Source organism: Melanotaenia boesemani, chromosome 14 (assembly GCF_017639745.1).
Source record: "Melanotaenia boesemani isolate fMelBoe1 chromosome 14, fMelBoe1.pri, whole genome shotgun sequence".
NCBI classification, from domain to species: Eukaryota; Metazoa; Chordata; class Actinopteri; order Atheriniformes; family Melanotaeniidae; genus Melanotaenia; species Melanotaenia boesemani.
In genome coordinates, this window is record NC_055695.1 from 21,177,024 (window position 1) to 21,195,223 (window position 18,200).

General features: G+C 38.2%; 1 protein-coding gene across 2 annotated transcripts in view; it reads left to right on the plus strand.

Moving 5' to 3' along the window:
* The window catches only part of tle2b (TLE family member 2, transcriptional corepressor b), a 74,086-nt gene that overhangs the window by 24,168 nt on the left and 31,718 nt on the right, over positions 1 to 18,200 (plus strand). For both annotated transcript variants that reach the window (XM_042006527.1, XM_042006526.1), the window contains one exon: positions 6,641 to 6,685. In XM_042006527.1, the coding sequence (XP_041862461.1) occupies positions 6,641 to 6,685 (45 nt within the window). The remainder of the gene's footprint in view (positions 1 to 6,640; positions 6,686 to 18,200) is intronic.

Here is an 18,200-nt window from a genome sequence, read left to right on the forward strand (position 1 = left end):
ACAAATAGTACAATAGTCACTTCACTACTGTCTGGCATACTCCCACAGGACAACTGTTACTACATTACACTCACTTGGTCTGTTCCTCCTGCATCCTCAGAGGAAACTATCACTGGACCAATTGCTTGTACACTTATAGATGGAGCAGGCTACCAAGTTAATAGTAACTTTGAAACAGTGGCTCAGGTAATCAAATCAAAAAAGTAATCAAATTGTGTTAAAAATCCTTTGGATTGTTTTTCTTCTTCAAACTGACCGACTCAGGTTTAAGTCCTGGACAAAAGTGAACTGACCACCTTCCTTTCCACTTAGTTTCCAAATGCAGACTCCTTGCTTTGCAGAGCACTGCTCATCTTACATTCATTACATTCCTTTCCATAATGATTTGCTGGTTATATGTAAAAGTTTGAGAACACTGGGCACCTGTTTTTTATTTAAACTTTTGAAGTGAAAATATTGACATTAAGGAGTGTGAGCACGACTCCAAAAGCTACAGCTTGAGGTTCTCGAAGGAGTTTATTGATTTTTGGAGGAATGCTTTCATCGTTTGGATCATCATTGCAACAGGAAGTTGCTGACCTATTTTTCATTGTATTTTTTTGTTTATTTGTGCTGTTTTTTTTTCATTATTATTCTTAAACAGCCACATGTCCTAAAGTGGAATATTTCCAACCACATGTGAAACAGTTAGCAATGTGTTACTTTCATTAAACGCCACTCATATTGTTAACTGATGCCAAAGTTCATGGTACTTATTTCCAGAATGACTCTGGGTGATCCAGGTGTTGCTTTCCATCTGTCAGCTGATGATAATTTGTGATGAAGTTGCAGGTAAAGTTCTGTACTGATGACTAGTGCATGTTTGTGCATTAGTGGCATGATTCACCACCATTCTTTTGTTCATTACCCATCCAGCTGCACCTCTGCTTGTTCTTTGTGCAGTTATATCAGTAGCTCTTGTCCTGGCTTCCAACAACTCCCTTAATTATCAAATGTTTTCTCATATTGTCTCTATAATTGAGTATATTGTTTGGGAAGGGGTACCTATGCAAATACTTGCCACTGTACCACTTCCTTTTACTCCTGCATCCTTGTCTAGGACAACTGTAAAAGTGAGCTATGTTACTCCCAAGGTTGTGTTAAAATACTGTGGCTATGTTTTGTTTTGGTTTTCTTTTTTTTTTTTTTTTTTTTTTTAGTGGGGGTGGGGGGTGAGCAACCATATGAGGAGGTGGGGGGCAGACACAGAGTAATGACTGAGAGGTGGAGAGGCTGATGGTGGAGATGGAGGGAGAATGAATTAAGAAGACATACAGAAACTGAGCTAAGGAGACGGGGAGGACTGGGGAGAGGTGTAATGATGGAGAGGTGAGGAGAGAGGCTGATGAGAGATGGAGAGAAAGAAAGAGGGTGAACAAAGAGAGATGTCACATGTCTTTCATGTTGAGAGGGCAGGCGGAAAGGCTGAGGTAGAAGCACAAAGGGCTACTCAAGGATGTTTACTCTCATGCGCTTTAATATGTGTTTTCAGTTGTGTCTTCTTGTTTGAAGCATATGTGCATTTTTCCACGTGAAAGAAATTCAGAGATTGCATATGCTTTTGTTCTTTTTTTTTTTTTCTTTCTTTTCTTTTGCCAGTCTGTCCATGAGAGAATTGAAAAGAAAAGAGAACTAAAGACACTGCAGAGGTGAGCTCAATGAGGGGAAAGAAAAGAGAAAATACAGATACAGCAATCGACAAGGACGTGAGAGAAGTGAGGGAGCCAAGTAGAAAATGGCAGTGGAGTGAGAGAGATAGCATTAAACAGAGAGAGAACATAAAGGGGAACATGATTCATAGAAATGGCTAAAAGGGTAAAGCGAGAATGAGGCAAAAAAAGATGCTGCAGATGGGTAAAAACAAGAGGATGATAAAAGAGATGGTTGGATAGGCAAGAGGGAAGAAAGCAAAAGAAATGTGAAAAAGCGGATAATTGGCAAGAAAGACAAATTGTTAAAGGGAGAGAGAGAGAAAATGCACAGGAGGATGGTGGCAGCTCACTGCGAAGGATAAACTACACACCCTTTCATTTTGAAATATCTGGTCATGGCCAAACAAAGGCAGCAAGGTTAAGGTTCGGGTCATGGTTTGATGGAACCAGAGTTTATTGTCTCATTCAGAACAGCCTCCTTTCAAAGTGAAAGTGATGCTACTATATATTAGCAGTGGGTATCGGCAAGAATCTGGCAATATATTATGTATCACAATTCAGGAGCAATAATATGATATATATAACCATAAATTGCGATACTATAAGCGAGGTGATATATTGTGATTTTGTTTTACCAGAATTTAATGGTAAAAGAAAAATTGTCACAGCACAGTAAACACTCAAAGCTGGTACATGCTTAACACAAACTTACTGAATAAAATTGGAGATCTACTACTCTTGCTTTTTGTGTACAACATGAATGAAGAAATTAAAATCTGCCTTATCAGTAAAGATCTCAAATAATTATCCCTATAGCATCAAACATATCACCACCTAAGTGTAGTATAAAGTCTGTAGCTTAATGTATAGCAAATATGTAAACAATGGTCATATATATACATATATATAAGTTTTTGATTTCAAAGTATTAATCAAAAGAAAGTATGCTTCATGCCGAATCAAAACACAACCCTTTTACTGTTAAAGGGTTGTTACACTTTTAACATATATATCTATATAAATAAAAAAATGAAGTGCTCAGAATTTTTCAAGTAAACATTAACAAAAAAAGTCTAATTTAAATGCAGCACAAAAATGAACAACCACTGTTAATGTTTGCACATGAAGCACATTGTTCCTAAAATTGATACACTGCTTTTGAATATTGATACAATATTGTCACACAAAATATTGCAATATTTCAGTATATCGATATTTTATAGAACATTTTAAGTTACAGTTCAACACAGAATATTGGTGCACCCATTTTTAATTAAAGGATATTTACATCTAAATTAGAATAAGGTTATAAATAATACAGCTTTTTGATATGGGCTTTAAAATTGGACTCATGACATCAACCCTAGATAAAATGACCATTTTTAATGCCTTCTCAAATATTTTTTGTTTTGCATTGATAGGACTTTAGTTTGGTCTTAATCAGATGAAATACTGCTTTGCTAATGTTAGATGAATCACTTGACTACTTCAGATTATTCTACTTCTTTTTTCAGAAACAGAGGTGTTGTTACGTATGTTTTGGGTCAGTAAAAGTGCTTTTTAGAGGTAATGTCGGATTCTGGTTGTCTTCCAGTGAACATTTCATTCCTCTCTCTTCGCTTAAAAAAATGTACGCTGGCATTGCTCACTGGCTGAAGCCTTTTATAGGGAGGGAGGTTCTCGGCGAGAAGAGAGGAGGCGACGATTCACATGAACGTACATGAACGCTCGGCCGGACCGGCCGGTAAGCAAGGGTCTGGAGATCAACACAGAGAGACGGTGTGTAACGTCATGCCAGATGAAATAACATCCCTAGTTCTTCACATAACCAGTCTATAATCCCTTCAATCTAGAAATGATGAATTTCTGCTTTTTGGCCCTTTAACCAAACTATGAATGGTAGGCACCATTATCAGTGTCTTTTCTAAGAGTTGTTATATGTGTGCTGCTCATCAGAATCTTTTTTTTACTCTGCAGCGGAAAGCGGAAAAACTGTGGTATAATTTACTCTGCACTGCACATTGTGAATTGTTATTGACAGATTCATGGTGTGGTTGTTCTTTTTAAGCTCCATTTTTCTAAGCTAAAGCTCAAATACTAAGAATTCCAAAAACACACTGACTAAATTAAAAAAAATAAATACTTGGAGGGATACTGGCATTGCCACTGAAGCAGTAAAATATATCAGAGCATGTCTTGGGTGGAAAGCAGTAACAACGTATGAAACTTCCTCAAATTCTGCCTCCATTTTATTTAATTTAAGGTTTTATTTGGTTTGTTTTATCTTAAAATATATTGCATTTTATATATAATTCGGTAATCCAAAACCATTTTTTTAATTTATAGTAGACCTTGCAGAATATGATCTGACTATGTTATGCTTAAATATGCTCATGACAGTAAAGTAGACTTGAATTTAAAGGTACACATGTAGATAAAGAATTATTAAAAAGTGAATAAAATGAAGCACGAAAGGAGAGGGAAGGGTGGGCTGGGGGGCAGAAGCCTGACAGCTCTGAAAGATAGAGATTGGAGTGCGAGGGAGGGACTGAATAAGGCAGGGAATAAATGGAGAGAAAAGAATGCTCGAGTGAAAATGAGCAGGAGAATACAGAGAGGGAGGGAGAGCCATGTCTCATTCTCATCAGTCAGAGTTGCCCATCCTGTGGCAGAGGATGCCTTTGTCACCATGACGTGACAAAGGCATCCTCTGCTGTCTGTATGTTGCTCGCCTGCCACAACATTACTGATGCACACATAGAAACATACTCTGGAGAGAGTGAACCACATATTTAGAATGTGCACATTTGCAGTGGTGGTAACACGCAGCATTTACCAAGCACACACACTTCATTATGTAGGTTTCTGATACACAATACACAGGTGACATATTCTGACATGCTTTAAAGGGATATGTTGTGTTACTGACCTCCGTTTAACAGCTCTTATTAACGTGTGATGTGGACACATTGTGTGAATTTAAACAACAATTTCTGATTATTTCCATGCTAATTAATCTGTTTTATTTGTCTTTCGTCGATAGATTACATTCTGTGAAAATGCAGTTTGTTAAATCTGAAGTTAGTACATCTATATAGCCTGTTTTTACTTGATCAAAAGTTCATTAACCAAATATATTCATTTCACTATTTTATTTTATTTTTTTTTTCTTATTTAGTTATTTTTGGATAGATAATAGGAAGCTAGCATCAAGCTTTGGTTTAATTAGATGCTGTATTCTCACTTACTCCTTTTGTTTGCACAAACCTTGAATTTAAATTTTAGAATAATATTCCTGCTCTCAAACTGTAGGATCAGCTTTTAAAATCACAGCTTAGTCTATTTATAATCCTCATAACCAAATTAAGCATTTCTCTCCACAGCATGTTAAAAAACAACTATATTTTTTTCATAAGTTTTAATATTTTTATCATATCTTTATTGTGAATGCCCCTAAAGTTTTCATTGAATAAACCTGAGGAAAAATCACAGAATCAAGAATTAAGAAACCACAGAAGATCATATTTTGGCACAATACTGCCTTGTTAGTTAAGAAGATCTTACATTCAGCAATGCAGTTCAGTTGCTCTAAAGTCCATCTTCATCTTTCTTTCTCCAGCTCTTTAATTCAACACTGGATGTGGCTTTTTGATTTAACCAAACAAAACAAAACCTACCCAGAAAACAATTGTAGACAGAACTAATGGAAGAGCAATTCTTACAAGATAATGCTTCTTAATGATTTAAGCACTCACATGGATATTAGCATCTGATCACAGGCAAGATTTTGCTGCTTTATGGACTCCATGACAGTGTCGCTGCAAAGCTTCAGACTATGTGTTTGTGGGAACAAATGTTCACACTAATCTGTGACCTTTGTGGGCAGCTGCCTGTAGATATTTTAGGTTGGTGACAGTCATCAGTGGTGACTTTTAGCATAAATGGTGTTATATCATCAGTTATGTTGGATTTGAAGCATATTTTATCATTAAAACAAACAAACAAAAGAATAAGATTTTGGGCTTTTGTCTTCTGATAAAAGGATGTAGCTCCTCTTGTAAAGACTTTGGGACCTAACATTTTTTAAAAGTACCAAACTGCTCTTTTTTAAACAGATTACAACATCATCCTCCAATATTCTGAATAGCAAACCTATCTGGCATATCCGGTTACCAAGAAATTACATGGAATTTTGGCAGATCACACCGTAAGGGCGAGGTTACACCCTTGTTTAGAAGATTTTTCTTCTTAAGAATCAGGCTAGATTTTGCAAACTTTCCAAGAAGCTCAGATGGTCACAGTACAAGCGTTCAGATGTGGTTTTTTCAGCATTCCAGCCCCATTGTGTTTTGTGCGAATTTACATCTCGCATTACAAGGCTTTTGCTAAAAAATATCCAGATACAGAATTTAATACTGAAGATGTGAAAGAGTTTTTTTTTCTTTACATGTATTACACACACAAACACAGACACGTGAAAGATGATATTACAGTAAGCATTCAGTCTCATTATTCTGATAGCAGGCATCCAGTAGGTGTTTGCTGGCACACCTAAATCCATACCAACGGTGAGAAAAAGAAAGTGACATACAGTAAACACACACACAGAAAGTCATGCTCATCTGACAGCTGCGCATAGACAAAAATAGCAAAAATGGAAAAACCCCTTGACACATTCCCCAACAATGCCAAGAGAGCAATGCCACATGAACTTCCTCCCACGACATAAACACCTCATTATACCGACTCACGCACACTTGTGCTCCACACACACATTCTCTGACTTTCTCATCTTTTTAGCCTCTTTTTTTCTATCTTTCATTCAAACACAGTCACAGCAACATATGTGGCTTCACTGAGCAACAGATGTTCATTGTGGAATATTGTGTAAAACTGAATGTTAATGTTGTGAACAAATGCCGACAATTGCTTTTTTTTTGTCTTCACAGTACTATGAAATGTCCTACGGTCTCAACATTGAGATGCACAAGCAGGTAAGAAAAGACTGTATTGGTTGTGTTTTATTGGTGTCAGATTATTTCTGCGGACCTTGGAGGCTGCTCGAATTTTTTATGTGTTTCTCACGCTGTGCTGTGTGTGTAGATGCTGCTTTTATTAAGCAGAAGGCTGCAGCCATTGCACGAATGACGTTTTGTGTTGGGTTTGCAATTAGATCTGAGTGATTTAGAAAAATAACGTAATTGCAATAATTTAAACATATATCACAATTGCAATTTAACATGCAAGTATCTTTTAAGGTCCTCATTTTTTGTAGTTTTCAATAAAATAATCAATAAACCATTCTATATATTCACTGTCACTATTACATAAACACAGACTGTTATTTCCTGCAAACCAGGCCTGTATTTTATTTTGAAAAGAGGTGATGCATGAATTTATATGAATGACATATTTAACCTTTCCAATCACATTTGTGTAATAATTGATTTTCTTTCTTTCTTGTTTTTAATTAAAGCCTTTTAAGGATGTATTAATTATGTGAAAATAACAGTACTGCTAAAGAAGCAGCTTGTAAACAAACACTGGGGTTTGGTCCATTCATTCAGTTTAACAGCCATCACCATATGTCATGCGATGACCTTATGCAGACAAGGTTCTCTTTGTTGAGATCCGAGTTGACAAGGCAACAAATCTCTCACTAAAATCTCTGCTACTGCCAGAGAAAGTTCCATGTGTCACTTTAAGCCGTCCTCATTTTGAGTCACATTTTCGAACGTATCGGCCAGCGAGTCATGTCGGATGGTTGGAATTTTAGCCAAACAGCTGTAATAAAGGGTTTTGTCATATTTTATTGCTGAAACAACAACAGCAAGCTAGATTCTGCGCGATATCTGATGCGGTGCAGCATCTTTTAATGACTAAAATAATCCTACAGGGCTGACGTTGCTGACACCGCTTACACATCGTAGGAGCAAAGTGTAATCGCAGCATTTGCAAAAACAAAATTTTATCACATTCAAATAATATTACAAATGCACTTAATTGTTCAGGCCTAGTTTGCATTTTGTTTCCTTTTTGCCTTATGATGATGATTTAGTGATTATTTCAAGTGTAAATCAAAAACAAGTATAGACATTTTTAGCATAATGTAAATGCTACACAATACGACCATGTCCAGTAAAAGACTGTTATAGAAATAATTTTGGAAATGTCCTAAAATCAAGTGAACAAGTACAGTTTTCATGTTTATGTATGGCAATATTTACTGAGATAAGTAGAGATGCAGAGAAGATAAACATTGATACCAATTTTTTAATAGTCTTTTATTTGGTGGGTTAGTAATCACTCATAAGAAAAAGTAATTTCAGCAGTGAAAAGTAAGTATTATAAATATTAGTAAGGCTCCAAGAAAAGTATGTAGCAAAAGAAAAAAGCAGAGAAACACTTTAATAATTGTGACTGCATGATATGTGTTATAGAACTGGTAATGACAGACTGAAGTTAACTGACAGGGATTAGTTGTTATCTACTGGACATAGTCATTAGGTCTGGTGTGTGAAATCACCCACTGGTTCTGCTACAGTCATGTGGAAAGCAAGATGGAAGGTCATTGTGAATTGTGTAACATTCCCACTTGTCCTTGCTGAGATCCTGTATTCTTGAATGAAAACATTTGTCTGATGATTAGTGCACGGAGCCAGTGGCTGCTTGTCAATCCCGTAGTAATTTACTGTCTGGGTCACTCTGCAGGAGAGGAAGACGATGAAACTGCATGCACGAAGACAGGAAGACTGTCAGATAAATGTCGAGGCAGATCGACCAAAAGGCAGAAATGAAACCTGTACTAGTTGATAGACCTCCATGAAGAGAGACATAATCATTATCCAGTTGAATGGCATTTCCTTTCCTGCCTCTCCCTCCTTTCATCTATCTATCTATCTATCTATCTGTCTGTCTGTCTGTCTGTCTGTCTGTCTGTCTGTCTGTCTGTCTGTCTGTCTGTCTGTCTGTCCGTCCGTCCGTCCGTCCGTCCGTCCGTCGAGTCAGACACTGTCATGGAGGAAAAGACAAGAGGGGGTTTATTTTGACTTTTTAAAATGAGCTCTTGGCATACACCTTCAGAAAGCAGCTCATTGTTTGAAACAGTCTCTGAAACGCCTTCAAATGAAGGTGTCTGCACTCTGCACTTTAACCTCGTAATCAATGTGTCATTTAGCTATCAAGGTAATTATAGCAGAGAGACATCAAACAGTGGGTTTCTGTCCAGACATGGATTGCAGAGAACAGAGAGCTTCAGATTCCTCTGCTGGCTTAAGTTGCCCAATGCTTGAAGTTGGAAAAGAAAAAAAAAAAAAGATTAGTAATCCTTTATTACTTTTATACTGTTACTGTATTCCAGGTGAGGCATCAGAAAAGAGTAAGGCATTGCATTATGATATATGCACATTTTCATCTTTGACGCATCTCTTGTGTTTTTTACTTAAAAGAATTAAAAAAAAATGATTGGTTCATTACAGAATCCTGTGTTTGAAGGTGTTATTGTCCATTTTGCTTTAATAGGTCTTTACTGACATCAAACAGGTGTTACACAACACAAGATCAGTTTGGATCAACGATTTGTTCAGATCAAATGCATTTTAAATTGAATTACAAGTATCATATTCAAAACATTATATAACATGTTCATGAGGTGCCTTCATGCCGTCATATAGCTTAAGTCTTCAAGCGGTCATAATTAAAATTCAAAATTGTGCAACTTGGGCTGATGTTGCAGTTGGAATTGCCTTTTGTGCTTAAAGGAGCTATTTCAGAATTCAGATTCAGCTTAAACTCATGTATGAACCTCTTTCAAAAGGAACTTGGTGTTAGACTTGCTGCTTTGGCATTACACAAAATGTTAGAGTCGTACTTTAATCACAAAAATGAGAAACTGTGACTCTGCAGGAAGGGAGCAGATAAAGAGACACAGAGGGAGAGGAGGGAGATGGCTGGCAGCAAAGCCAGGCTGTGCTGGACTGTCAGCTCTTGTCGCCAAAAAGAAGAAAAGGACTGGGTGCTGGCTTCACCTCTGAGAGATGGAGAGAGGGGGAGGAGGAGGAAGAGAGGATGATAACAGAAAGGAGGAGGCCAAGTGAGGGGTGAGTGTGGAAGAACAGGAAGAGTAGAAGGAGAGGAAAGATAGATGGTGAGGATGACACAAGGAGACCAAAGAGGTGTACAAAGGCAAATGAGAGTTTAAAAAAAGAGTGAGTCGAAAAAAAAAAGAGAAATGATGAAGGAGCAGACTGTCGGGAATCAAGGGGAACATGAGAGATGTCTGGAAAAACAAAAGCAGTAAAAAGGACATTATTAAAAATGTTGGAAATTCAGTTTAATACAGATGAGGCAAACATTAAAAAAATCAGCAAGAAACAGAAGCCCCAAGTTGAAATTGAATTAAAAGGAGGCGAGGAGTGTGTGATGTAGATAAAAGTGAGACAAGATGGGGGAAAAAAAAAAAGTTGAAGAGGTTACGAAAGGAGAGGGTCAGTTTGATAAAATAAAAACAACCAAAGACTTTGATAACAGTGCAAGAAAAACAAAGTCCACGTTAAGAAAAGACAGTTAACAGAGTGAGACATGGAGAAAGTGAAAAAAGATAGCCGGGACATGAAGGAAAATGGGCAAAAGATTAATTGAATGGATGAAAGAAGAGAGGGTAAACAGGAAGGAGAGAGCCTTAGAAGAGACAAAGACCTCATAGATCAGATTGGGGGGGGGAGCCAATGTGAGCCAAGAAAAGAAAAGCAGTGGATGCAAAAGGAAAGAAGAGGGGAAAGCAAAAAGAAGGGACACGTAGACAGAGAGATACTTTGAGGGAGGGAGGGGAGCTTTGAGAGAAATAATGAATCATGAATAGATTTAACAGTATCTGCTCTTATTTCCTCTCCTCCTCCGTCTGCCCCCTCCAGCTTCCTCCCAACATCCTGTCGAGATCACTGTATAGCCTCTCGCCCCTCTCTCCCTTTCTCTACAACGTACTCTGTCATTATCAGTGGCAGGGCCATCTCATGTCCCAGCATTAATTGAGCTGTAACAGTCATCTCTTGCCTTCCTACCCTTCCTTTGAGCCGCTTTTGATTATTTTTTTCCTCCCCATCTCTTTCTCCTTCTATCGTTTTCTCTTTAAAATTCCCTCTCTCTCTTTATCTTCAGCCTCTCTTCTCTCTTTAACTATTTTCCCCACTCCTCGCTCATCTCTGTCTCTGATGATTATATCTGAACAGTATGAAGGCAAAAGAAAGATAACATCTCCTCCCTCCTTTTCTAAGCTGGATGGATACAGTGACCGGCATGCACACATTACATTATCTGACTTGGTTCGCTTCCATTATCATATTGTATATTCATATATACTGTGGATCCCCCTGGAGCAGTGCTGGAAGCTATAAGGACCTCTCACTACTCTCTGTGGTTGTTCTATATTCATTGATATAACACTTCTGGAGCTGTGTAGTTATCTCCAGCGATGTACAGTAACACACACACAACATGTGCATTCATTGACTTTGTAAATCAGCTTTATACTGCAGGCAGCCCGTGTTTGGCAGAGGGGAGATTACAGATGTGATGATGTGTTGTTGTGAGGTCTGTAGTGATTAGATTGAAGCTTTTTTTTGTCCTGTTAATTAACACAGCAGGATGATGGCAGAAGATGAGGAGGAGTGTAATCTTTTCAGGTCTGTGTCCAGCAGGAGCTGTCCAAAAACTTCTGACTGAGAAAAAAAATCCCAAGCTAAGGATCTTTATATCGTGATCATGACTTTTTTGCTTCATTGTTCCCCAACCTCATCTTATTATATATAAGTCAGAGATGCTTTAATCTCTTTTTTTCAGCTCAGGTCCAGTTCACCTGAGCTTATGTACCAGAGCTCTTTTTATATTGTTATAAAATTGGTACAGTTGTTTTTGCAGGTTTCAGAATTGTTGAAGCTATTTTTTTTGTGTCTCTAGTTTCTTTACATACCAACAAATACAGTAAACTGTAAAGTGTTTGTCAAACAAAATCTTAGGTTGCAGGTTGCATGGAGGCTGACAGTCCTCATCACAATAGGGTTCGAATCCCATCCTGTGGCCCTTCTCTGGAGCTTATCCACTCTCTCCTTGCCTGCTTTGTGTTGTCGTTCCACTGTAAAGAAAAACCACTAAATTTTGATCAAGCTAGCACCATATGCCAAATCCATATCTGTTGGAATTAAAAAGGTGTAACAGAGCAATTTTAAACTGGTAAACATGTATAACTTTACAATGATGGTTAAACAGCTACACAGTGCTACTATATTACCAATGCCTTTTTCTAAATAGCTACTATAAATGATGAACTGTGTATGCCTACAGTTTAACAACATGCTTATTGATGGCCTTTAAATTACTTTGGAGTTGAAAATGTCAACATAATGTCTTGACCAGTGTTTTGTAGGGCAGTGCAGTTTCTGATACAGGAAAATAACCTATTATCCTCCACAGATTCTGAGGTAGATTGCAATTTTATCATTAGGCTGCATTGCTTCTTTGTAAGTCTCCCCCTTGAAGACGCCCGATGTAACGCAGAAAGCATAAACTTGTGTTGCATTAGCTACTCATTTGATTCATAATCCACCAGAACTTCTTTGGAAAAAAGGAAAATTTTGCATAAAAACGACTTTTTCTTAATTTGGTTAATTTGGTTTACTCAGACTTGTCAATACTATTGGGTGTTTAATGATCCATCTGGCTTGTTTAGAAATGAATATCTAATGCAAAAAGTAGTAGATCTTTTTTGTATATTAACCCTATATGATTTGATTGATTGACACATGCTTTTTATTTATTTTTTTTAAGGTTTAACACTGAGCTTTAAAGCTAATTTTAGGTTTGTGGGGGAAATTCTTGATGTTGGTAAATGGTTTAGTTAAAACAGCATATTTGTTTGTAACTTAAAAACCATTATTTTAGACAAAAATGCCACTGGGCAATGAAGATAGTTTAATTACTGATTAAACTGCAGGAACAAAGAAGGGCCTCCGCAGCTGAAAGCCCTCTCATAGCTAAACTTTTTAATAGTTAATGTGAATTGACAAAACTAAGCCATTAATGACAAATGAGAATAGAAATGATTTTCAGTTAAGATCACAGAAATACAAGAACACTATAATCAAATATACTAATGCTAATATTAAAAAAAAATATCAGTAATTATATGTTCTTATATATTCTCCCTTTATAAATCTTCAAACCCTGTCTGGAAAAAATACACACAGGTTATTTAGCGTGTAAATGGCCCAGTGATGAAATTCCTTCAATGTCAGATATGTTTTTAAGTATCCTCCATAATCATTTAGCAGGCTAACAGGCAGAAAGGTGGCTGAGTGTTGAGAGTGAGCATCCTATTAGTGAACAGTGTCAGTGTGTCCTTGAGCTGGATAGTGGACCCCCTAGCTTGTTACTAATTTTAAGCCATTTAGGATAATAACAGCATGAGATAAAAGCCTGAGAAGTAGCAGCTGGGATTTGGCAGAGTCAAACATAAAACTCTGCATACTAGTTAATTTATCACACTAGACAGCAGAATGCTGCGGTTATGGTTTTCACATTGAAATAGAACCTTGATTCTACATTTTACTGAAAAGCAGCAATGTTAGAATGACAGATTCAGAACCTGCAGACAGGATGTTATAAGAACCAGGCTGAGTATACAGACATACATGTTTAGATAGCCTGTACATATTAGAATGTTAGATAAAGAGACAGTGTAGTTCACAGGCCAGTCAGGATATTATAGCAGGCTGTGTTTGACAGTCAGGATACTCTACAGCCAGACTGTTTCCCCCGTGGACTCCTGAGGACAGATGAAGCAGCTGGCTGTCCTTCCTTCCTGCTCCCTTCTTTCATTTCACCACCACACAGATCGTATAAGACTGAGGACGGGGTGTGAGAGTCCATGTGTGGGTGTGTGTGCGTTTGTTTGTTTAACAAGAACTGTGACCATCCCAGACTCTCTCTCTCTCTCTCTCTCTCTCTCTCTCTCTCTCTCTCTCTCTCTCTCTCTCTCTCTCTCTCCCCCTCTCTCTCTCTCTCTCTATATATATAATATGAAAGATAAATAAAACTGAGAAAATTAATCAAACTGGGACTGAGCAAGATTAAGAGACAAGACTAGCAGAGAAAGAAGATCACATGAGAGATTCTTTATCTCATTGTGTGTGTGTTTTTAAATGCGTGTGTGTCTGCCTGCCTAATTAGCCTGAGATGTCCAGCCTTTTTATGCATGTGTTTGTACACATGTGCAAAGTGTATGTGTGAGTGTGCATGCGTCAGCATCAGTTTGGCTGAAGTTGTGACCTGAATCCTTGACTCTTTGGGGAGAGATGCCTTCATTTTTAATTCACCACTTTGCTTCATAATAGGATTGGGCTTCTCTCTCTCTTTCTGCATCTTCTCTCTCTCACACTCTTTCCATATCCCTTACCTATTTTTTTCTTTTCCATTCCCACCACCCAGTCAATCCATAATCCTATGGTTTAGTTTTTTTTTTTTTAACTAGTTTTATTTAAAGGGGTGGATTAAGAGCACACTGCATATGTGGGTCAACTGCAACAGGCTTTGAGAGGTCAGAGTACTTTAAATTTGTGTGCTTGTGTCCTCTGTGTTTGCACTCTCTTTGATCAGTGGTGTATGCAGTCTCTCTTTGCACATATTGTAGCATCTGTGCTCAGTTTGTGTGTGCAGCTTTGATGTCTCTCCCTCTCTTCTCTCATTCCCTCTTTTCAAACGGTGTGCGTATGCTGTTGTATACAACAGAACTCAGCTGTGAATAATGGAGCACAGAGACAGTAAGAGCTGGATAGTGTGTGATATAATCTTTTCGGGATGATAGAATGTAAGTTGAGAGAAAGAAAAACAGTGACAGAGAAGAGAAAAAGATGAGATGAGAAAGAAAAACGAGTGATTAAATTCCCAGGGAGCTAGCGTTTTAGAGTAATAGCTTTTAGCTTTGGCAGAGGAGCTCTAAGTGGCTTCACAGACTGTATTGGCTTATTTGTATCTCTGTGTGTGTGACATGTATGCACTTGAAAGTTGCTGCATGTGGTGTCATGTTTAGTGACTAACACTTGCACTGGAACAAATTGGTTGCCAGTATTTTGAACAAACAGTTGCACAGTATGTGACTTTTATCTTGGACAAGTTATTTGAGGTATGTCTGCTGCACATCCTGGGCTACAGAATGAAAAGTGAGTTTTACAGAGCACACAGTGGCAAAATTTCTACCCAAAATTTCGATCACTGTTGACTAGCTATGTGTGGATGAAGTGATCCTTCTTTTCAACAACTTCAACAAGGTTAGAGTGAACTCTACAGTGAAAGAGGCCAGACATTTGAGTTCTCTCTAGACATCTGTCCTTGCAAACGTGTGAATTTCCCTATGACTGGAATTCTGCTGCTGTCACCCTTTTTTTGAATGGGGTGAGAGCACAACATTATATGTGCTGTTTACTATAAAAAAATACCATGTAGCTGCATTTGGTGATCTGGCAAAGGCCTTTGACTCCATGGACCATAATATCTTGCTTGGCAGGCTCAAACTCAATGAACGTTAAGAAAGTTGCTTGGCACGGCTACGATCTTTGAGAGTGGAGGGCTCTCTGTCTGATCCACTGCGCCTGCCCAAGGGTGTTCCTCAGGGATCCATACTAAATCCAACCAGCCATTCCTTCATTCCTGCAGACTGATTCATTTGTATCAGTTTATTTATTTTGCAGCTTCTAACGGCTGGAACCGAACAGAACCAAAACCTCAACTTGGTTATTCTGTTTTCTTCTTTTACAAACTTGTTGCATGATCAATGCTCATGGTAATGCTCCTTAGACTTTGTGGAAATCAATATTTTTTTCACTTTTTAAAATATTTGACTTTTTATGAAATTGTGCACATTGTATATACAGTACAACTGTGTCATTTTACTGTTACCTCTTTCCAAGGTGGTTATTGTAAATGATAACTGGTTCTCAGTTGACCTTCCTGGTTAAAAAAAGGTTAAACGAAGATTACAAAAAACAAACAGATAACAAAACAAAAGACAGACAAACAAATTTTTGTTATTCATAAGACTTCCGTCAGCTTCATAGAGCTATAGCTTGTTCATAGTCATCTTTATGTATGAAAAACCTAATTATGCAAATTTCAAAGCTTCACAAAATGAACTTGACTCCTCAAACCTTAACTCAACAACTGCAGCTTCAGGCTCCGTTGCACGGTAACACTTTGCTTTGTGCTGATGTTTTAATGTTCAAAGGGTTTTTAAAAAGCTGTTTTCTCACCTGCAATGTAATTAAGAAATGGCAGGAGTAGTACAAAACATACGCTCTGAAGAGCTGTTAGTAGTAATGCTAGAAAGTAAAATAAAAAAATTCTTGGTAAGATTCAGCAGATTGTGCAGAAATGTTGCACGGTTTATGACCTTCATGGAAGAGTCATCATACAAAAGCATGTTCTTCCTCCCTAAACACAAGCTTCAGAAGGTTTAAAATGAACATCTGAATTAGCCTGATGCATTTAAGAAGCAAATCCTTTGTACTGATGAAGTTAGCAAACTGGTATATACCCTCACCAAAGAAATCTCAAGCTGTCTCTCCAGTTGGATGTGGTTTCTTCTTCTTGATTCATGTTTATTTGTATTTTCCAGTTTTAAGACAGTCACTTTATAAATATGATTTGCTGATGAATTTGCTAGATTATGTCCTCCTCTCTTCATGCAGGGTCTCATTGAGACATCAAACCTGCGTTTTACCAGGAAGTTGGCTTGATTAAGTTATATTAATACCCAACTAATGCATTCTCAAACACAGTTCCTTGATGTCTTGATAAGCTTTGGACTGGAGTGTCTATGGACAAATGTTTACATATAGGGCCACCTGTTATACTACTTATTAAATTTTCCTGCAGCTAGTAGGAAACTGGTTAGAAACAGGACACTTCTCTTTAGCTTTGGGATATTTGTCAGAGTTTGATTATCTTTATCTGCCATTTTTATTTATTAAAAAGTGGTCAGTTTTTTCCTCATATACCACCTCAGTTAATTCCTGTCTTTACCAAGAGATAGCATCTTTAAATTAAAGGCAGATATGAATACATTGGGGGCCAGAAATTTGACATTTAAGCTCCTATTATGTGCCCAACCAATTCAAGCTATGCCCATGGCAATGAAGCTGACAGTAGTAACAATGTTGACCTGCACAATAGTGCATGTATGCATCAGCCACCCTCAGGCACAAATGACAAGATGCATAATAATAACATTGATTAACTTAAGTGCGTGATATCCGAGTGCTTTTTCGTGCAAGCATACAGTGCAGCCAGCTTTGCTACTCTGGCTACTTTGTATCTGCTTGCCTTGCGGACGACATGAGTTTGAGGCAAGTATGCAGTCTGTCAATGCAAGCTGGTGAGCTGGCACAGTGTGAATATGACTAATGGCTTTGTGTATAATATAGTCAGAGAGAGGGAGAGATGGAAGTCTAGAAATGTAAGCAAGTGTAGCCGCAACTAATATAGTATTGTTTGTGCATGTGTGTGCGTGTGTTTTATGTATGTTGCAGAGACAGTTGTATTGGTAATACATCTATGTCCTTGAGTTTATTTTGTGTGTTTGTAAGTGCGTGTTTTGGATGGTGTTGGACCTCTATGTCTGAGTGTGTGTTTGTGAGAGAGTAGAAGTAAGCTGTCTGTCTGTATTTTTCATTCTAAATGTTTCTGCTGCCTGGTCCACTGCCTATCTTGTATTGGTTCTGCACTGAAGGTTGAACAGTGTCTCTGTGTGTTTGTGTTGGAGGAAGTGTGCCTGTGCTTGTTGGTTTCATGCTGGGAGGCTGCTTGATCTGTGTGTGTGTTTGTGTGTGTGTCTGCTCTGTTTGGGTTGGTTTTCTGTGTGCCCTTCTTAGGGAGTGTGTGGTGACTTCAGTGTGCACACTTGTGAGGGTATTTTACACACGTGCATGATTCTGAGAGTGTGTACATGTGTGCCTTTGAGTGTTCTTGTATATGTGTGTGTGCTTTACTACCCCTCTTTCCTCCCTCTCTTTCTTTCTCTCTCTTGTTTCCCTTCCTCTCTTTCCAGAATAGAGGGGCCATCAATCAGAGGCAAGGGGGGTAGAGGAAGGGAGGGTGGGAGGAGGAGGAGGAGTAGGTGGTATGGAGGAGAGAAACTGGCCCAGCGCCAGAGAAGAGGAGTTGGCACACTGCCCAGAGGAGAGAGAGCGAGGGAGCTGAGAGAAGAAAAAACAAGAGAGCAAGAAAAAAGAAAAGCAAGAGGGACTCTGAGGGAGAAGCAGGGCAGAGAGATGCAGCAAGAAGCAGAAAAAACTGAGAGAATGAGAAAGAGGGCAGAGAGAGAGAGAGCAGAAGAGCAAAGGCAAGTGCACTGAGGGAAAACAGAGCTAGAGGACACGGAGGAAGAAAGACAGAGATACTGCATGGTAGAGGAAAATGAGCCAAAAGAATAGAAAAACAGGAGGGCTGATGGCATGATGAAAA